The sequence below is a fragment of the Myotis lucifugus genome, unplaced genomic scaffold, assembly GCF_000147115.1.
Source record: "Myotis lucifugus unplaced genomic scaffold, Myoluc2.0 scaffold_146, whole genome shotgun sequence".
NCBI lineage: Eukaryota > Metazoa > Chordata > Mammalia > Chiroptera > Vespertilionidae > Myotis > Myotis lucifugus.
In genome coordinates this window covers 2,306,954-2,329,757 of record NW_005871194.1, presented here as the reverse complement: position 1 = coordinate 2,329,757, position 22,804 = coordinate 2,306,954, and the positions used below count along the sequence as shown (strand labels likewise).

General features: G+C 41.5%; 1 protein-coding gene across 4 annotated transcripts in view; it reads left to right on the top strand.

Annotated features, from left to right (window-relative positions):
- The window catches only part of MAP2K6 (mitogen-activated protein kinase kinase 6), a 121,040-nt gene that overhangs the window by 23,394 nt on the left and 74,842 nt on the right, over positions 1-22,804 (top strand). For 2 of the 4 annotated variants that reach the window (XM_014461029.2, XM_023759073.1), the window contains one exon: positions 1,515-1,615. The exons of 1 other annotated variant lie outside the window; for it this stretch is intronic. Coding sequence is in view for 1 of the 3 variants with exons in the window: in XM_006094922.3 (XP_006094984.1) it covers positions 8,024-8,039 (16 nt within the window). In the remaining 2 variants the exon portion in view is untranslated. Of the gene's footprint in view, positions 1-1,514; positions 1,616-7,726; positions 8,040-22,804 lie in introns of those variants that run through there. One more of the 4 variants, XM_006094922.3, reaches the window with a different exon arrangement.

The window sequence follows — 22,804 nt, the reverse complement described above, 5'->3', positions numbered from 1 at the left end:
TTTTAGGGCATTTATTAAGGGCCGCCTAGCTTAAGACTAGATTGGATAGCCTAAGACTAGGTTGGATAGCCTAAGACTAGGTTGGGTAGCCTAAGACTAGGTTGGGTAGCCTAAGACAAGGTTGGGTAGCCTAAGACTAGGTTGGGTAGCCTAAGACTAGGTTGGGTAGCCTAAGACAAGGTTGGGTAGCCTAAGACTAGGTTGGGTAGCCTAAGACTAGGTTGGATAGCCTAAGACTAGGTTGGGTAGCCTAAGACTAGGTTGGGTAGCCTAAGACAAGGTTGGGTAGCCTAAGACTAGGTTGGGTAGCCTAAGACAAGGTTGGGTAGCCTAAGACTAGGTTGGATAGGTTAAAATAAGGAGCTAGGACTCAGAAGACAAGTCTTTACATCTGCAGTGAAATCACATTTAAATCACATGTTTTTCCATCTTGACCAAGTGAAGCAGCAACATGGGCTGATGATAACAAACTGGGATGTTGGGACAACCCATTTCACAGTGTCACTGTAAGGATACAATGATACGGTGTTTGTGGAAAGAGCTTGCAGACTTTAAATATTACAGAGATGTTATTAACATTGCGTATAAGACTTTCAGCTTCTCAGGCCAGGGAGTATAATCGGTCCATTTTCTTAAACCTATACCATACCTGTCACAACTATAGGTCTTATGAAAAGCCTCTTTTTATAATGGGTCATAATAAACTGGGGTGCTTCCCTCTTCTCTTTTCTTTTGGTCCTTGGGATAAAACGATTTGTGATATGTGTGTTTTATAGCAGGCATTGCCTGTATGGGATATTTTGATTTTTTTCTCAATCCTTCTCTAGTTCACAGACTTAGTATTTAAACATACTAGGACTTGAATATCCTGAGAGATTTGTAGGAAAAATAAAATAGATGGAAAGTTAGATATACTCAAGGAAAACTGAAAGTTAATTTTTTCTTATGTTTTGAGGTCCATGATTCTTACAATAAATGTTTAATTAAATGAATCTATGAAGAAATATTTATAACAGGCGTGGTATGTACCCCCTGATGTGCTATATAGGATTTCCGTCATGTTCAACAGTATTCTGAAGGATTTTATGGTATATCTGTGGAGTGAAGACTTTTGTAATAGAAACAGTTCAAGTACAGGGTATTTGGAAAATAACTAAATCCCTTTGGAAATGCATTAATCAGTAACTGGGATTTATAGGAACATGTAGACAAGATCCATTTGTAAACCAGGGTCTGGACACTTATCCTGTAAAGGGCAAGACAGTAAATATTTTAGGCTTTGTGAGCTAGACAGTCTCTGACACATTATTCAATTCTGTTGTAGTTCAAAAGCAGCCATAGACAATTAATAAGTGAATGGATGCAGCTGTTCCAATAAAACTTTATTCACAAAAAGAGCAGGCATGATGAATTTGGAGCATGCACCATTATTTGACAACTCCCATTATAAAGAAATTCTCCCAGCTCTTTCTATAATTGAATAAATGTTCAATATGCACCTTTTATGTCTCCAGGGCATGCATCAATCACCCTTGACCTTTGTAATACATCACCTTTGACAATGGAAATGGCAGCCACAACCAGATTCTTCATTCCTTTAAGGCTGAAAATGAAGGTACGGTACAAACGTGAGGTTCTGGAGATGTTCTCTCTGGAAGAAGTGACAAAGTGAGATATCTGGGAATCTGGGTGCCAAGGTGCCATTCTTCTTGAATCACCCTGTATATTGCAGATCAACAATTAATTCAATGTGGAATGAGGAACGTTACAAAGGAGTTCCAAATTGTAACTTGAACCTCACATATAGAACACAAGTATTTATCTGGCTTTCTGTAGAGCTCTGACTTCTTCAGACTTTCAAAAGCCAAATAGGGCAGGATCAGAGAAGAAAATGAGTGAGTGTTATATGAGAGAAAGGAATATGTGTACGTATATACACATGTGTATGTGTATGGGTATACATATATATGAAAAAGAGATCAATTGATTTGGTTAGGATGGAAGGAGAAGGAACAGTATACGCATATTGATTCAAAGTGCTTCACTACTTGCCAGTGCTCTAACACACCACACAGATGATATACTAACACCCTTACAGGGTTAATTCGAGGCTGGAATAATTTCTATTCTTACCTTCCTAGAATCTATATCTTTTTTCAGTCAGCTCATGCTAATATATCTGGCCGAGACTCAATGTGGTTTTGGGGCAAGGTTGAAGCAGCCACACACTGGAGCTCTACATAGCTCCTTGACTGCTAAAAAACACCCAATTTTCATATTACACTTTTTTTTCATTGAGGGCTCTGGATGGTTGGTTGGCATTTCCATTAGATAATCAGACACTATTAATTTGAAAGGTTGTTGGTAGTAAAAAAAAAATCTAGAATCTTAATAGGGGTCTTAATAAAATATTAGCCAAATATTTTTTTAGAAAGTTATATATCATAATTAAGTTAAAATTATTCTTCCTAGCAAGTTTCTTTACGCTGCTATTTTTAAACTTTTAACAAAGAATTCTAAGATACAATAATCAAGGTGTTTTAGATTAATTTATTTAGTATGTAATAAATCCACCAGATCAAGAAGTATTGATTAAACACATATTATGTGTATGACATATGCTGGGCCTGGGGCTATGTGATAAAGATGAAACTATCTCTTCCCAAGCTTAGACTCCAGGGACAAATCCAGACAAGCAAGCAGGTCTGCCCATAGGAGTAGGTTAGAAATATGCAAGGAACAAGAGATTTAGGTGAAGAGGTTAGATTTGTACTCAAGTAACATTACTGAAAGGTAATATTAGGTATATGGCTCATAATAGCTAACAAATGCCATCAGAATTTAAAGGGGAGGATGCTATTTTATAAAAGAGATGGATGTGATCAAGGATAAGATCATGGCAGAGATAGAATTTAGAAAAATGAAGACTTAGGTGACACTGGCCAGTACAGCTCAGTTTGTTGAGCATTGCCCTGTGCACCCAAAGGTCACCAGTTCAATTCCAGGTCAGGGTACATACCCGGGTTGTAGCTTCAGTCTGTGGGGAAGGAGCCGATCAATGGTTCTCTCTCTCTCCCTTTCCCTTCCTCTCTCTCCAAAAAATCCAATAAAAACAATTAAATAAATAAAAAATGAATACTTTGGTGGGGCCAGAGAAAGGTGAAGACGTAGAATAGTATCAGTTAACATAGAGAAGCGGTGACATGCAAATTCATGTCTCAGGTAAGATAAGTAATCTTCTCTCTCTGTTTTGGCCAGATTGCTTAAACAAAGGAAACTTAAGAGTAGATGAGTGAGAGATATGGCTAAAGAAGGTATAGTTGTGTCATATTGGGGAGGGTACTGGAAGCTAAGATGAATCTATTTTGGGATTTTTCAAAATTCCTGCCAACAACTGTAATTCATTGTGATATATTTTAATCAGCAAAATAAAATCTGTACTTAAGGATTATCGTACAACTGCAACTCATCATCTGTTCCCTTAAACCAATCCCCCACATGTCTCTCCCCAATATACTTCATTGTTATAACACACCTATTTATACCATCATTTTTCGAGAAAAGTAGATATTCAGACTTGAACTCTTAGCGTTACCTTTCGTGCTTCCTTTCCCATGGTCCTGACATCTAGAAGACACTGTTGGAAAACATAAATGTCATGTGCATATGAGTAGTGCTACCTGGGAGGCAGTATTGCAGACTATAATAAGAATATTTCTTGTTTCAGCTCTATGATGGCCATCAGTTGTTTTGCCAGGGCCAGGGATCAGGAACCCTTCTCATTCCCAAACAGAAAGCTATTTAGCCAATGTAAAAAACAGAATGTGTGATCACCGCTCTTTTCCTCTCTTGAAATCACTGGTGGCTTTAATCGGACAAGTGAGCGATGCTTCGAGCTGTGGAATGCTAGAACTGGAAGGGGCCTGCTTCTGACCCCCCTGCATTTTCGTGGAGCAAAAAGAGGCTCAGAAAGGGGAAGTGACCTGCCTTAGGAGACACAGATAACTTTTCTACACCCAGGACTAGAACACACATCTCCTAGATTCTAGTGTTTTTCTTACATCAAAAGTTACATCTTACCCAATCTCATTAGCTTTAAATGATCTTAAAAAATAGAGCACCAGTAGCTTCCAATGGATCACTCTGCAGCAGGGTTTCTCAAGTGCAGCACTACTGACATTGGACCAGATCATTCTTTGTTGTGGGGGCTTCCTGTGTGTTGTAGCGTGTTTGCCGGCATCGCCGAACTCTACCTACTAGATATCAGTATCCTCACTCCCTCCCCCTTGGTTATGACAACCAAACATATCCCTAGACAGTGCTGAATGAACCCTGGGCCAGGAGGAGGGGGACGATGTAGGAGGGGGAAATGTTATCACTGGTTTTGACACCCTAAACCCACCACTTTCCCCACCCCACATATACCTCTAGAATAATTCTTTCATAGCCAGTCTGACTGAACCTAAGGTTCTCTTTCCAAAAATCTAATCCCTGTAACCTGACAGCACAAGGCCTTCCACCGGTGTTCTAGTTTCTCTTGCAGTTGGAATCTAGTTGACTCCCATCACTGGAATCTAGTTTTTCTAGATTAGCCATGGTCATAGGTCCTGTCCTTATCTACTCCATTCATTATTTCAGCATGCATTTGAGCGCCTACTATATGCTAGATCAGGGGTGGGCAAACTTTTTGACTCGAGGGCCACAATGGGTTCTTAAACTGGACCGGAGGGCCGGAACAAAAGCATGGATGGAGTGTTTGTGTGAACTAATATAAATTCAAAGTAAACATCATTACATAAAAGGGTACGGTCTTTTTTATTTTTTTAGTTTTATTCATTTCAAACGAGCCGGATCTGGCCCGCGGGCCGTAGTTTGCCCACGGCTGTTAGATACTGGGCACAGACATCTCTCTCTGGTCTTCAGTAGCCCCGTCCAGTCTTCTGGGGGAGACAGATACGTACATGAATACCTGTCAGCCTTAAGATGAGTGTTATGAGAGAGGTATGTGCAGGGTGCTACACAATTAGGGACTATATTTCATTCACAATGAAGGTGGTCGCAGGAAGTGGCCGAAAGGAAAGTGCCAGCTAAGCCAGCCGTAGCTTCAAGGACAAATCAAGGTAGAGAAAGGAAAAGGCTTGCAGGGAGAGGGAGTAGTGTATCGAAAAGCAAGGAGGAAGAAAACCTGGCTTCTGGCTATAGCATCAACATAGGGTGAGGAATGAAGCTGGGGCAGAAAAGCAGGGGCCAGGTCTTGAGGAGCCAATTAAACCAGGCCAAGGAGTCTGCAGTTGATCTCGAAGGTAACTAGAAGCCGGGGAGAGTGCATCGACCTGGCAATTTAGAAAGACCTGAAGTGCAGAAAATGACCAATATGGGGGCTTCGAAGCAGGAGCTCAGGCCCCCCTCAAGATAAACATCTGATGTACTGCCTAGTAAAAGAACAATCGCGCCAGATTTCACCCTTGCGCATCTCAACATGGGAGGGATTCTTGTCCCAGGAGCATTGCCACAAATGGGCAAGGCCCACAGAGGGACAGCCCCTTCCTCCACTGGGCAGAGGGACCCTTTAATCACCAAGGCAAGAAGAAAAACCCTTTCCTCTGGAATCTAAGACTTCACAGAGAGGCTGATTTCCCGATGGAAATTCAAAACGCTGTACTTTTCCCAGAAAGAAAAAAACAGATGAAGCTTCCTATTTTTAAAGATATGGTTCGGCTCATTTACGGGTCAAAGGAACTTTGCACGCCTGTGTATGTGTGCACTGGCTGTTGAGCAGCTCATCGTGTCTATGGGAATATGAATTTCAGGTTGGCTTTCAGAACACAATCCATTTGCCAGCCGTGAACTGTGCATGCCTTTGCAGGGAATGTCTGAGCAGAAATGACGGTAATAAAATGCACCGGACAAGCTGTGATGAGAGCTCTTCCATAAAGAAGGGAGCCTGGGGCCATCGAAGAGCAATGCTGCTGACTGACCCCACATAAAATGCAAATGGAAGCGAGCTCTAGGCTGTCCAGGCCCTGCCGGGGCTAAGCGGGTCTGCATGCTCTCCAGGGCCTGCCACCTAGCAGGTGCTCCGTCAATGCTCGGAAAAGTGAGGTGGGTACGCTGCAGTGGCTCTCCAGGCCCACATACCCACTGGTTCGATGAGGCGCAAGAAAGCAAGGACGAGACAGGCAGCATGGACTTGACCAGGACGGTGAAGTAAGCTAGTAAGTCCCTCTCTCGTAGGAGCAGAAGCCCATAGGAACACGAGGTGACTTTACTTCATAATCAGGTCAGTAGAGGGGATCAACTTAAGTAAGTTAATGTGAGGCCCATGGCCTGCTGTGATTTAAGAGCTATTTGTAGCTGAAACATGGTGGCCTTCTTCCTTCTGACTCATCCATTACTCAGAAGGCCCTAGCTTCCTAGAATTCTTCACGAAATTCCAATCATAAGGGCCTCATTTTGCGTTTTCACTACTGACCTGATCTATCTCTTGCCTCTCCCGGTGGCAGCAGGCAACTTTTCCTTCTTAAAGCTGTGCTGTGATGAAGCTACGGTCTCTTTTCAAAAACCTTCTCACCACCTCTCAGGCACCTGCAGGATAAAGTCCAAACCTCTAGCCTGCCTTTACAGGATAGCTCTGCAGAGTCCTCACCTGTAAATTCCACCCACCCCCACCACCTTTGTAGGCTAGTCAGTATGGTATCTTTAGTGTTTCCTAAATGGACGGCCTTCATTCCTCCACTGCGCTTGGCTCATACCCCAGAGGCCTGAAACTCTCAATTCTTCCCTCTCTACCTTCAAAGCACATTTCCTAGTCTGGTCCTACTAGGTGCAGTAGAAGTCTGAGCTGATTTCAGCCCCTCACCCCTCTCCACTCCTTGCATGGAATTATTCTATGCACCCCAGTCCTCCATGAGCAATAGTGACAAGTGGAGGAATGACCCAAGGCCCTAGAAAGGTGCCTGGCACATTTTAGGAGCTCAACAAATGTCTGTTAAGTTCGTTGAAGAAATTCAACAGATCAAATATTTGACACTGTGAATTTAAGATCATCACCCATTCTCCCTTTGACCAGGACTCCTCCTCCACCCCCCACCCCCCAGGTGAGAAAAAGCATCTAAATATTTTAACTTTGATCAAGTTAGCTTTGATATATAAAAAAGCAGAACTTCCTCTTTAACCACAGAAATATGAACTCCCACTCCACCCACCCCCTACTATTGAATTCAGGTTACTTAAAAAATCACCGACCTGGATCATTTCTTACTAAAACGTTGCATCTTCCCTGCAGTTGCAAAGGTAACCTTACCTCTAGCCAGCCAAGTCACCAACAGATTCTCCATGCGAGAAAAATGTTTTTGAAAATGGAGGTGTGAGTATAAAACACCCACAGGCAGGAATAGAAGTACAGGTGGTGCCTGCAGACGCAGGACACCCAAACGGACCTTCTGAGCGAGCCAAAAGCTTTAGCCAACATAATGTTCTTCAACTGTTGTTTCAGGGGCTTTTCGATAACAAAAGTCCCCCCTCCCCTTGGTCCTAACGTTTTTTGCCCACCACTTACTGCCCAGTGAGTGTCTGACTTATCTGAGCGCAATCTTTGTTGCACGCAGTCATCTCGCTCAGACACCGGAGCAACCACGTTTCCTTAAATCAGAGCCCGGTGGACTCTGCCCGTGAACTACATTACCCAGCGGACCCCGCGCCCTTCGCAGGAAGGACGTCTGCGCACAAGATACTCAGTTCCAAGTTTGGAGCTTTTAGCTGCCAGCCCTGGCCCATCATGTAGCTGCAGCACAGCCTTCCCTAACGTTGCAACTGGGGGAAAAATCACTTTCCAGTCTGTTTTGCAAGGTGTGCATTTCTATCTTGATTCTCTGAAAGTCCATCTGCTGCATCGGTCAAGAGAAACTCCACTTGCATGAAGATTGCACGCCTGCAGCTTGCATCTTTGTTGCAAAACTAGCTACAGAAGAGAAGCAAGGCAAAGTCTTTTGTGCTCCCCTCCCCCATCAAAGGAAAGGGGAAAATGTCTCAGTCGAAAGGTAAGAGCCTATTTGCATCAATTGCAAAAATGCAAAGGGTTGTGCATGCATTTATGAATGCACGGATGCAATTTTCGCCTAGCGATTGCATGTTTAAGTTTGAGGTTTTCCACAGCTCAGTTGCATTTCCTGTTTAGTATGTGTCTTTTTTTTTTTCTTTTTGCAGACACAGAGAGTTCCTGTAAGGCAGGGCTTGCAGTTCAGCTGTGCATTGACGTTATTTGCATTCTTCTGCTAGGATTACTGAGCTCTTTTTGCCTTTTGCACAGTCAGGAGAGATAGAGCAGGTTGGTAGCGTCTAAATGTGCAATGCTTTATATAATTACAAAATTCTTTGGTCTGCACGCATATTATAAGTAATTTTCTGTGCAACAGAAATACAAACTTTTTAAAAGTCTGTGGGTGAAGATGAAAGGTAAAACTTGAGTTAAACTAGTAGGAAATTAATGTAATCTTATATTCCTTTGGGAATGAGCCGTCGCTGTGCCAGTATTTAGCTAAATTTCCAGTGATATGCTTTGAACGTTAAGCAACTTTTGATTTTTAAAGGAAGTAAAGGTGAAGTGTGCATAATAGCATATTACAAAAAAAAGCAGACAAGGAGTCTTTCTCTCGGAGATTTTGCACTTTACACTAATTGCTTATTGACTCACAATATTTAGAAGCAGTAATGAGGACATTGATGTTTTATGCCTTCCCATTTGGGAGATACGTTGCATCTCGGTAGGGAAAATATTGGGAGAAAACTGTACTTTGAAACATTACACCAGCGTGGAGGGACTGTCCTGTTTCATTAACAACCATAATGAAATCTTTTAAGTGTAATTGCATATATTTAGGCACTTATTATAGGTCAGAAGTTCCGGGTTATGGTGTTTAGTTTTATTTAATGGTTTTTTTGTTTGTTTGTTTTTGTTTTACACAGTTATATTTTGGAGGCTTAATGTCATGCTGGGGAGGGGATTAAAAATATAAAATTCCTGCCATGGCATCAGAGAGCTGAGGGGGGTTCTGTCAGGTGCTCTATTACCCTAAGTCACTTGTTTCAGAACAAATCCCTAACCATAGAGAGAACGCATGCCAAAGAGAATGTATGATTGAAGAGGTGAGTTAAACACCAGGGGAGTTAGGCTACCTGAGGGCACTATGTAAGTAAGTATGCAGTGTAAGTACTAGGGTACGAGCTGGTGAAATTAACGTGTTTCATAAGCTTTCTGCCACTTTTTTTTTTTTTGGTAGTAGTTGCGCCACTTTTTAATTCTGCTGGATGGGAATCGTGCATGTTAGCCCAAGAAGAAAGTGATATGTGTTCTGAAAAGTTCGAGGTAGGGCTCTGTTTTTCTTTGAGATTAGGAGAGCATGAAAATCAAAAAACCTGGGAGCTAAAGTCCCTAGGAATTGGCCTTTGAGGTGCAGAGGTTCCTTAATAACAGGGGAAACCTACAATCTTCTAATTGATCAGAGAGGTAACAGCCTAGAAGGGATGTTCCATGCTTTGATGTATTAAAGAGATGGCATCTAGTTAGTTTGTATTTGGTATAGATTCACTCATTCATTCAATTCAGTTTAATAGTTTAGCCTATGTATAAATATCTTATGACATATATGTGTATATATGTATGTATTAATATAACATAATATAATAAATATAATATAATATATATCCCCACACACTGCACAGGATTTGAGTGCATACAAAAGTATTTAAAATGTAGTCGTGTGCATGAGGAAACTTACCAAGTGGTCAGTGAAAGAAAGCATGTATTGCTGAAAGACAGCAAGTCATTATAATACAAGATAATCGCATAGCTGGTGAAGAGAAATGGCCAAAGTTGGAGTTTAAAGATCTCTCTGGGAGATAGTCAGGAAGATTTCAGGAGGAAAGTGGTGTTAGTCACAATCTTATCTTTGGACCTCAGGGTCTAAACTAAATCAGGTTTCTAGTTGCATTTTTTGGGGCCCACTCCTACGGTAGAGCAAGTTTTTGAGTTGGGAAGCTAAAAGAGATACTACCCTGGTATGCTTCCATTATGGGTATGCCCATGATAAATCAGGTAGCTTTCTTAATTGGGTTCCATTTGGAAGGTGCATCTGGCGTGAACTTGGGGTTCCTGTCCCAAAGGAAAGTCATTGATAAAAATAAGTAGGTGATCATTTCAGAAATGACGAAGGAGCCCTGGCCTGGATTTTAAATGTGGAATTGGCCTCATTCAGCTATGGTATTCTCAAATGGCCAAGGCATTTTTTTTTTCAATACGAAACTTCTTTGTAATACTAGAACCAAATGAAATGGGAGGAAAAGTGAAAGGTGGATACAACCTCTTAGCACATGAAGAACTTAACAACATGTTGAATTCAAGGGCCTTTCCGAACCTTCTAGAATCACTATAATTCGGTTTTACAGACCTCTAATTTAAGGCACAGCACAGGCAAAAGAATTACAGGCTCCCTGGGAGCTGGAAGGACTGGGTTGCTTCTTTCCAGCCTTCCCAACAGTGAGATTCCGAGAAAGAATTTCTTAAAAAGAAATGTTGTTTTCCACTGTTGTAACTTTAGGTGGTATGCTTTTCAGCTTGTTTATATTAGCTGTCTGGGGTTGAGCTGACATTTTTCAAATATTAGAAGTGGTAGCATGCCTTTTGAGGAAATCTGAAGTGTAAGTTAACAGGAAGGGTACCCAGAAAGTGCAGGAATTCCTTCACTTTACAGGAAGACAGGCTACAGGAAAAATGTGTCATCTACATTACCCCGGAGAGCAAAACTATTGTTATCGGCCATAATGATCGGAGGGAGGGAGGGAAACAGCAGGGGAGCGAGGTCAGGCATTTCCTAGGTCACCTGAAAATATACAAAAAGTTTGCCCCGTTAAAATGCACTCTTCCTCACCTCTTCCTCCATTCACCTTTTAAAAAATATTAGCTTATCTTCGTTTAATATAGTAAATATGAGAGAGTCGCCTTTTAAAATCATTTTAAAATAAAAAAAATCACCTTTAAAAAATATACTACTAGGTCAATCATGACATGAGAAATGCCTGCAAGGCACAATCCAGAAGCATGTGGGAGAGTGATAGGCAGGGACTTAACCCCTCCATGGGCTCTTTGCTTTTGTAATTCATTCCACCCTGGGAAATGAGATGTGCTAATTTCTCATTCCCTGCAAATTCCTTTGTTGGGTTATACCAGCCGGACTCGTCATGCTTAGCCTGTAATCTGAGCCAGTATGTTTTAGACGCTCGTCTGTCTCAGGACACAGAATCAGAATAGGTACCTTGGGTTTCCGGAGCTTGTTTTGTATTGGTGTGGCCTTCAGCACTTGACAGCAAGCTGCAAGTCAGAGGCAGGGGCTTGCAGGGGGTCTCTGGTGGTAAATTTAATGCTGGAGGAAATGGTTAAGATTCTCACCCCTTTGTTTTTCTCAGATTAGTATTATTGTAACCACTTTTCAGTGTTCTAAAATCTGAAAGATCTATAAGGACTATTTTTAAAAGGTAAAAAATATGTAAGTCATACTTGTTCATTATAGAAATATTCAAAAATATAGAAAAGGAAAATAAGAATCACCAGTTACCATTTTAGCATATGTCCTTCTGGATTTTTTTTTCTATATGTATATGAATGAATCCAAAATATGTATAAAATTAATTTATATTTAGTAACCTGTTGTTTTACTTCCCAATATACTCTGAAATATTTCCAAGTTAATCTGTTTCACCATTCATAATATCTAATTCTATTGTATTTATTTAAATAGAACTTTAGTGTTTATTAACTTATTAAAAATTGAGGTATAATTAACATACAAAATTATATTAGATTGAAGGTGTACAACATGATTCAATATCTATCTGTATAAAAGCCTAAGCGACTGTTTGTTCAACCGTTCGACTGGTAGCTATAACGCTCAATGACCACCAGGGGGCAGATGCTCAATGCACAGGCATGGAAACATGGGACAGACTGATGAATCTCAGAGGAGAGGGGTAAAGGGAGAGGGCGGGAAGAGATTAACCAAAGATCTTATATGCATACTAGAGGCCCGGTGCACAGATTCGTGCACCGGTGGGGTCCCTTGGCCTGGCCTGCGGGGATCAGGCTGAAACCAGCAGTCCGAGGGGTCCTGGATTGCTAGAGGGTGCAGGCTAGGCCAAGGGACCCCACCAGTTCACGAATCTGTGCACTGGGCCTCTAGTTTGTATATATTATGAAATGATCACAAGTGTAGTTAATATCCATTACCATATATTACTTGGAGATTCTGTGTGTAATGAGAACTTTTAAGATTTACTTTCTTGGCAACTTTCAGATATGCAATACAGTATTATTAACTGTAGTCACCATGCTGTACATTACATTCCCGTGACTTATTTATGTTATAACTGGAAGTTTGTATCTTTTGACCACTTAACACCCATTTTGCCCACCCCCACCAATGTGTTCTGTGTATCTATGAGCTCAGTTTTTGCTTTTTGGATTTCACATATAAGTGAGATCATATGGTATTTGTCTTTGTCTAATTTATTTCACTTAGCACAATACTCTCAAGTTCTATACATGTTGTTGCAAGTGGCAATATTTTATTCTCTTTTATGGCTGTATATATATATGGAATCATATATATGAATATATATGCACGTCAATATATATGTGTGTGTATATATATATCAGTCAGTTTTTTATCCATTCATCTGTTGAAGGACACTTTAGTTGTTTCCATATCTTGGTTATTGTAAATAATGCTGCAAAGAACACAGGAGAGCTATTAACTTCCAGTATTATGAGTATTACCATGATGGTCATCCCTGTCTATGTTTTTGTGCATTCTATGGCTTTAGACTAAATTGCCATGGCTATCCAATTCTTCTCCACTCTCCATTTTCATCTCCACCTTTTAAATAGCTTTTTAAGTTATTGTAAAATGATATATACTCGCTGAAAATAAATTCAAACCAAAGAGAAATTCATTATAAGGAAATAAGAATCCTCATTCACACCACCCAGAGCTAATTAATACCAGTTAACATTTTGGTGACTATCTCCTTGCATTTGCACATGCATACATATATACTTATGCATGCTGTTTTGCACACTATATATGACATTTTGCAACTTGCTTTATACTCTACCATATATCTTGGACATCTTTTCATATTTACACACATATAGTTACCACATTCTTTTTAACAGTTGCCTTTTTAATTTGTAAAAATGTAGCCATTTAATCAATCCTCAATTAGACTTTCACATCGTTTCAGTTTTTTTTTAATAGCTGTAAAAAAAACTTGCAAGGAATACCTTGAATATACATCTTTGCACATTTGCCCTATTATGTCTTTAGAATGACTTCCTAGAAGTGGAAGTGCTAGGTCAAAGGGCATGCATGGATATATGGTCAAATTGCCCTCCAGAGAGCTAATAACACATTCTTATTTCCACCAATAATGCTTGGAAGTGTCCATTCTGTTCTTTTAAACATCATGGTGAATATTGCCAAATACAGTAAATTGTTCTCCAGAAAGGTTATGCCTACTTTTCTTCATCCTAGGTAGAATAATTTTAAGAAATCTCTACCACCCTGGCTGGGTGACTTAGTTGATTGGAGCATCATCCCATACACCAAAAGGTTGTGGGTTTGATCCCAGGTCAGGGCACATATGGAAGACTACCAATGGATGTTCTCTCTCACATTGAGCTCTCTCTCTCTCTCTCTCTCTCTCTCTCTCTCTCTCTCTCTCTCTTTCTCTCCTACTCCTTCCCTTCCCTTCCCTTCTCTCTAAAATCTATAAGCATACCTTCAGGTGACGATTGAAAATAGTAATAATAAAAAAATAAAAACATATCCTCAGGTGAGAATTCTACCAAGTCAATAAGGTATTAATACTTTACTCTCTTTTGCATTTCTTAGTAATAAAGAAGTTGAATTTCCCCCCTTTTTTTGACATTTGTGTTTCATATATTTGACTTTTTTTTCCCTCAGAGAATGTATCTTTAAAATTTTAAATTGGGGATCATATCATTTTAAAAGTTAAGTCAGAACATTCCAAAATTGCAAAGTTTAAGTAATCATGGGTTGAAAAATGGGTTCTATGCATTTAAACAATTTGATTTCCTGGTGAGTTCTGATTTTCATTTTAACCAAAATGTCTTATGTAAACATCACATACTTTATAAACTCATTTTGTTATACTGTCTATAGCTATCGAGACCCGTATGCAAATACTAAGAAAAATGTAATGATCTGATAAACATTCCAGTGTGGGTAATGACTTACTTCTGGACAGTCTGCATTTTTCAGTTATCTCCACAGGCAAAAGCAGTTTTTCCTTAGTTTCATAAATAATACTTACCTAGCACATGGTCATGGTATGTGCATTGTTGCAGAATAATTCCCCCCCCCCTTTTTTTTAGCTTCATGTGGAATGTCTAATCATAAAGGGTTTACTTTAGTTTATTCGATTTGTTAGAAGAATTAAGGCTAGGCTCAACTTCGATGATCTCACCAGTTAAAGAAGTCAGTCTCACTTACCATATGCTTAGCCTGGCCTTCCTTGGTGAATGCGCCTACTTATGCCTCCTGATGTAAGAATCTTGAGCTATGAAAGACATTTTTTAGTCCAACCATATCTTTTAAGAAATGAGCAAACTGACGCCTTGGAGGTAAATGCTCTGCCCGAGGTAGAACTTATGTCTCTTGATCCTCTGTCTCAGAATTCTTTTCACTAAAACCACACACAAACACTAGTCATCCACATTTGCAAAACATTTTTTTTTCTTCATAATCTTTAGTATATTTCACATTTTTTGGTTTTGTTTGCTTTTGTGGGGAGCAGCTTAGCAAGGGGGCTGATGGTAAAATCAGTGGGGGTTCTTTTTCTGTGCCCAAGAAATGGTGATATATGAATCATGGCGGTGGGGTTTCTTACCAGTTCTCTGCCAAAGGGTATTTTGCAAATGCTTTCGTTGTAATTCCCATGGCCTACACACGATAGCCGAAGGTTTAAACCACTGTAATTGTTGTTTGCCTTTTCCCCACAATCTCTGAAAGCCCCTGCTGGGTAGCTAACATTTATTCTGGTACATTTTTGCCTCTTCACCCCTTTGAATACTGTGCTTCTATATAATAGGTGCACGCCTCGCCGGCATGGCTCAGTGATTGAGGGTCGACCTATGAACCAGAAGGTCATGGTTTGATTCCCAGTCAGGACACATGTCAAGGTTGGGGCCTCTATCCCCAGTGGGGGATGTGCAGGAGGCAGCCAGTCAGTAATTCTCTCTCATCATTGATGTTTCCATCGCTTCCTTTCCCTTCCTCTCTGAAATCAACAAAAATAAGTTTTTTGAAAATAGGTGCTCAATAAATGTCTGTCAATGAAAGTATTTTTTATGAGTAGGGAATCTCTCTTATTCCCCCCCACCTTTCATGAAAGGTTTGAGGCAACTAAATTATAATGTGCTTCCTTGTTTGCCTTCATATTCCCATTATATCTTTGCTTGATTATTTGGAGAGGGCAAGAGTAGCATAAACAGCAACTTACGAGGGCTGAAGAAGTGTGCGCCCTTTAAACAGACTTAAAGGTTGCAGGATCCTTGGCTAACTTTCCCTTTAAAAATATACAGAACTAAGATGATTTGTCCAAAGAACCTAATGGGATAGGGTCGAAGTGAATCTCTCCATCCTGCGCTGGTCTCTGGGGCTGGTTTGCAAGTTGCCTCTGAAGGATTGTCAGAGGTCACCTGGAAGTTTTTAATAGCTGGCTGCACCATGACAAAACAAGGGACTTCCCAGGGATAGCCCCTAAGGAAGACGATCCTCCACTTCCTCCTTGACCACTGCCACTGCCGCCCCCAAAACCCTGGGTTTTGTTGCCCACTCTGTCTCCTTAGATGGTCTCTTTTCCTGAGCTGCTCCATACAGCTTGGTATGCAGCCCTTGAGACCCCTTCTTTCTACAGGAGGTTCGGGTTGTAACCCACACATGGGAAGTCTATCACAGATCCTCGTAACTTAGTCAACTCTGTGCCGAGTTGAAGCATTAAATGGGCACATGCTGAAACCCTCGTCATCTGTTTTATTTTCTATTCTATGCCTCCCTCCTTAAGTTGGGTTAGGGTCAGCCCTTTTTTGTAGATCTCGATGCTGATCACAACCCACACCCCCACACGTAATGCTATCATCATCATCACCATCGTCATTACTTATTTTATGAGTCACTTCCCATGTATTATGCTTTTGAACTTCACATGAATCCTATGGGGACAGATACAGTTATCATTAATTTACAGATGAAGAAACTGAGGCTCAGGTGAGGGAACTAACTTGCCTATGGCCGGGTAACCGCAGCAGAGGCAGGGTACAAAGCCAGGCGAATCTGCCACAGGGCCCACGCTCATAACCCGGGTTTGGGGTTCTGCACACTACCACCCGTGGGCCAAATCCAGCCCCACCTGTTTTAACAATATCAAAAGAATAATATTTCGCCCTAACCGGTTTGGCTCAGTGGATAGAGCATCGACCTGCGGACTCAAGGGTCCCAGGTTCGATTCTGGTCATGGGCATGTACCTTGGTTGCGGGCACATACTCAGTAGGGAGTGTGCAGGAGGCAGCTGATCGATGTTTCTCTCTCATTCATCGATGTTTCTGACTCTCTCTATCCCTCTCCCTTCCTCTCTGTAAAAAGTCAATAAAATATATATTTTTAAAAAATTATTAAAAAAAGAATAATATTTCATGACACATGGAAATTCTATAAAATTCGAAGTCGGTGTCTACAAATAAAGTTTTATTGGAACACAGCTATGCCCATCCATGTATTTGTATGTTGTTCGTGGCTGCCTTTCGCCCACCATTGTAGTGTTGAGTCGTTGTGATGGAGACTGTTTGTCCCACAAAACCAAAATATTTATCGTCTGGCCCTTTTCAAAAATAAAGTTTGATGGCCTTGTCCTTTATGACTGTACTTAGTCAGCGCCTGGAGTCTTTTCATGATGGGGCCTCCATATTACATTCCTCTTTGGCTTTAATTGGAAGTTGTTAACCTGGATTATTAATCACTAGCTGCTCAGCCTGCAACCTCAGGGACCTACCCACAGGAAATGTCTGAGAGATGCTTCTGCTTAGGATTTGTGCAGGCCGTTGGCCATTTTCACTGAGCTGAGTGACTGGTCTCCTGTAGCCCATCCTGGGGTCCTTTCCCCTCAGCTGCATGCTTCCTGCTTGCCATATATATATATATATATATATATATATATATATATATATATATATATATTTTCTTTTGTCCCCCTCCCATGGAGAAGCTGTTCATTCATTCTTTTCTTTGTCCCTTCATTCTCCCCCTCTGGAGCCCATATTTTGTTTAAAAAGCAAATAAACTAAAAGCAACTCTCCTATGACCCCCGTTGTTTGGCTTTGTTGATGACGATCATGTCCCAGATCAGAGGTTCCATCCCTTCTTTTGTGTGGCGTCAAGATGGAAACCTCCCTCCATGGTAAGACGGCCTCCAACTCACCCAGACAGGTTCCCGGGTATCATCCATGTCCTGCAAAGGTTAGAGCTATTTTCTCACATTACAGCTCCTCCCCCCTACACACACACACACACACACACACATGCACACACACACACATACACATACACACACACACACACATACACACACACACACAGAGACACACACACACACACATACACACACACACACAGAGACAGACACACATACACAGAGCCCTGGGTGGACCATACTTTGGGGGGGGATGAGTATCCTTTTGCTTACAGAGTCCCTTCATTGTGGGTATTGTGTGCGTTTCGGAAGGAAGGTCCTGGTAAAGGTTCTGGAAATGAAGGGAGGAAGGGTGTGTGGGGGAGCTACGTAAAGATAGAGGAGCTTCGGTGGGATGAGCCTAGATGTGTTCACTGTATCCAAAACGAGCCCAGTTGGAGTCACATACAAGGAAGTGCTCATTGGAACCATCCCCAATGGCAACACCACTCCGGATTCTTTCTGTATTCCCGACACTGTGCTTAGAGATGCACGGGAACGACCTCCTTCTCCCCTCTCTAGGGCTTGGCGAGAGCGAGAGGTTATGTCGCATTTTGTAGATGAGCAACCTGAGGCCAGAGAGGTTAAGGAACTTGCCTTTGATGTCCAGGCTGATAGTGGCAGAGCGGAGGCTTTAATCAAGGTCTGTCTGACCCAGAACCTGAGCTCCTGCTGCTCCACCTGATAGACTGATCATTCCACAATAGACTGATGAGCCTGTTCCCCCAAAGACACGGTTGGAGATAGAACACATGAATGGATCCCATGGGAATCTGGGCATCCCAGGGACAGGGATGCTAATTGAGAGGGGCTGACCTGTGTCCCTGTTTTCTTTGACATGTTCCTTTAAGTCTCTGTTGATCATAGAAAACTGAGTCTGACTTCCTCTGACTGGTAAGGTTGAATTCCAAGCATAAATTGCCCACTGGATGAAGGAAACTGGTTACAATTGGTTTATAGATAGGTACTGGTCTGTACACACTGGACCACAGGATGTTCATGTTAAATATCAGCAATGAATATTGATTCCATTCGCTGTCTTACAGGCTGTAACTAAGGAGCATATAACAAACTTAGTGTTTCCCTACACATCTAAGTTTAATTGTTTTTTAAAAAATCTTTATTGTTGAGATTATTACAGATGTGCCTCTTTTTCCCCCCAGTTGCCTCGCCTGGTTCCTGCCCCGCCCCCAGGCCTTTGCCACCCTATTGTCTGTGTCCATAGGTAATGCTTATATGCATATAAATCTTTGTTTAATCTCTTCCCGCCCCCCACTCCCCTTCTCTCTGAGAATTGTCAGTCTGTTCCATTTCCTTGCTTCTGATTCTATTTTATTCACCACTTTATCTTGTTCATTATATTTCTTATTCATTTATTTTGATTTTTAGATTCAATTGTTGATAGGTATGTATTTGTTGCCATTTTGTTGTTCATATTTTTTATCCTTTTTCTTTTTCTTCTTCTTCCTCTTCTTAAAGAATACCCTTCAACATATCATATAATACTGGTTAGGTGGTGATGAACTCCTTTAGCTTTTTCTTGTCTGTGAACGTCTTTATCAGACCTTCAATTCTAAATGATAGCTTTGCTGGGTAGAGTAATCTTGGTTGTCGGTCCTTGCTGTTCATCACTTTGAATATTTCTTGTCACTCCCTTCTGGCCTGCATAGTTTCTGTTGAGAAATCAGCTGACAGTCATATGGGCATTCCCTGGTGAGGTGAGTGCCCAGGTGAGGCCTAGCTATGAAGCAAGGCAGGCTGGTGCTGGTGCTGGGTCTTGGGTCTTTTATTGATAGGTTTGGAGCTCCCTGACCCAGCTGAAATTTGTTTGAGATATTTTAGTCTGAGCAAGGACAGGCCATTCATATGCAAAAGCTGCTGCAAGCAGCTTGGGTGGAGTTGTAAATTGGATGAGGTGGGGTCTTAGGGGATCACCAGGGTGAGCAAACAAATGGCTGCCAGTCAGCCCTGCCACCAGGTAGGTCCCAGAATAGGAACAGTGATCCCTGTGAGCACCTCTGTCTGGGAGAAATCCGCCCCGAGTTCCTGCCCCAATGCCAGACAATCCAGTTCCTCCTCATATGTGTATGTGTTCCCCAGAGCATCGCCCTGGTGCTGGAGCTCAGAGGAAGCAGGACCTTGTAAGTTCAGTTCATGGTGCCAGTCTGTTAAGAGGAACAGCTGGGTCTCCAGTAGCCTCTGTGTCACTGAGCCCCAATCTGCACTGGTTTTTACAGCCCGTAGTTCTTACTGCCTGTAGGGATTTCTTTTCCCAGCTCTGGGACCCTGGCCTGGGGGTCTGGTGTGGGGCTGGGACCCCTTGCTCCTCCGGGCAGCCTCCGCAGAGACGACCTCCATCCCCTTTTTGTGCCGGACCAGCCCATTCCGTGCCTCTGCACCTCCTACCAGTCTCAGTGTGCTTTCTTCTTTACTTGTCTAGTTGTAGGACCTCCATTCAGCCAGCTTTTCAGTGGTTGTGGATGATGGTTCTGTATTTTAGTTATCATTTTGATGGGGTTGTGGGAGGTGGTGAGTACAGGCGTTTACTATGCCACTATCTTCAAATCTCTCTAAATTTAATTGTTTTAAAGCAATAGTAAGAACACAGTCAGTGTGGCACCACACCTAACCAGAGGAATACTGACTTCAGCCCTTTTTGGCTTAGAGATTTCTTTTCTTCCTGGTTATTTCTCTGTAATTGTAACAAGTGCAGTTTCCTTGAAATTGTGAATGAACCTGTGTCTCCTCTGTTTTGCTCGTGTGCTGGATGGAGTAGAAGGAACAAGAATTACCTTTATTGTGGTAGAGGAGGGTTTGGGGGTGGATTTTCTTTTAAAGGAATGGATTCTCTCGTGGCTGTCTCACAAACCAAAGCAGAACAGCCACACCTGTCCTTGAGTTGTTTCCCATGATCCAGATGGAAGCCATGGGAATAAATGGTTGGGATGTTGAGTGACTACTTACTGATTCCCTTTCTCTCTTCTCCCTCCTCCAGTCCCACATGGGAAGGATGGGTTAGAAAGAAGGGCAAGGCTAGAATCGGAAGAACTAGTGGGAATAGAATGGTAAGAAGTGTAGGAATCATTTTGCACTGAATGGTCAGAAACAGCCTTTCTGTGATATTTGAAAACTATAAGCATATTCTTCCCACTTTACTTACTCCTTCCTGCACCCTAAAATCCTTGGCCATTTGAAAAAAAAATAATCCCAAAGACTCTGAATATTCCTAAAGTGAGAGCTTAGATAAGGGATTTGTTCAGATCTATTCAACAGATAAATTTCCAATCTATATTTAAGACATTGTGAAAGGGGAACTAGACAGATAAATGCTTTCCACTCTCCTATGTAACTAGCTATGAGCCTTGAAAAATCTATATCACCCCTAACTTTATTTATTTTTATTTTTTAAAAATATATTTTATTGATTCTTCACAGAGAGGAAGGGATAGGGATAGAGAGTTAGAAACATCGATGAGAGAGAAACATCAATCAGCTGCCTCCTGCACACTCCCTACTGGGGATGTGCCCGCAACGAAGGTACATGCCCTTGACCGGAATCGAACCTGGGACCCTTGAGTCCGCAGGCCGACACGCTATCCACTGAGCAAAACCGGCTAGGGCACCCCTAACTTTAGCTTCCTCACCTGCTAATGGAGAGACTGACCCTTATTTACTAGATTGTTATGAAACCTGAGTAGGTCACATATGTAATATGCTTTAGCCAGTGCTTGGCATTCATTTCTTCAATAATTATTTATTGATTGCACCTTGTTTGAGGCATTGTGCTATAGTAAGCTCACTATAAACATAGATTTGCTTCATTCTTCTTTTTCTGTAGTCCTTGAGGAGCTTATAGTTTAGTAGGAGGTAAAAAAAAAAGCATAGAAATGTGCAGAATACAAGCTAGAATTCCTGGCTATGCTTAGAGGAGGTGCTATGAGTTGGGAGGTCCTGTGGATGAGGGGGGAGATCAGGAAAGTTTTTATGATGAGCATGGAAAGTATCAACATGACATTTAGAATTGATGAGGAAATTGTGTCCCAGATCCAGCATATGGTGTCTAAGGGCACCGATAGAATGTTAATATAGGCAGAGCAATTCTTTAGAAGATAACAGAGGGAAGATGCCCTAGCAAATTATCTGGAGCTTAAGCCACCTTCCTTGTCTTTTTTAAGAACTTCCTTTTTCATACCAAGCTCTATACCGTTGTTATTGCTTATAATCAAAATAGGTCAATGCATGGAATATATCATGTCATGTACTTTTAGGTGTTTTTGGATTGTGGAAACTCCAGGAAATCTAGTGGTTAATAGTTAAACAAGAATATCATCATATCAACTGGGTTTATAGGCACGCTGTAATTATGTAAGCAAGCTGTTGGTTCAATAATCAATGCCCAGCTAAGTCGGGGAATATTTCCCAGAGCTTGGCCGCAGCTGTAATTTTCATGTCTCCGAACCTGCCAACCTGCCTTTTCCATTTCTTCATGCTTTTCCCCTTTTCTAGAATTATCTGTAGTCAGTTAAGAAGGAAGAGAACTGTTTAATGGACTTCTGAGTTCTCATTGTACTGTGGAGCTCCAGATGGCTCTTTGTTTTAGCAAACTTACTTTCTCAGGCGTGATATTGGATACTGGCAAAGGAGTTTATACGTGTGTGTGTGTATTTTTAATTTCAGAAAAAATTCATGGAAGAGATAAATATATTTAATCCAATGGATAGATTGAATTAATTTTTCTTTCATTGTCTTAGTTTCAAATGTACAGTGATCTCAGCTCTGGAGCTTAGAATAGGTTGTTTCTCAGGGAAGCTTTTACTTAGTCACTTTCTGCTTGGTGACTTTATTCGACTCAGGGTCAGCAGAGTGGGTAAGGCAGGTGGGCTGAATCACCCAGTCAGAGTCCGGCAAGTCACAGGGCAGCTTTTGCCTCACCTTCCTGTCCAGGTCAAGAGAGCACATGACCCAGCCAGGTGGAGAGGGCCTGCCAGCTATACCATTTCATTCGAGTGGCTGGCCAAGTCTTCTCGCTTGGGACTTTGTTCCTGAATGAGCTTCTATTTTTATAGGCTAAGTAGGGGAGGGGGAGGGGGAGATACAGATTTAATACTGGAATTGATTTAAAAATGAGATTGAGAAATTTTGATTCATTAGGGTTAGAAAGACTTTTTCCAAATTTCTTTTTTTTTCGGGTGTGACCCTAAGAACAAGAGTCAGTGGATGCAGTGG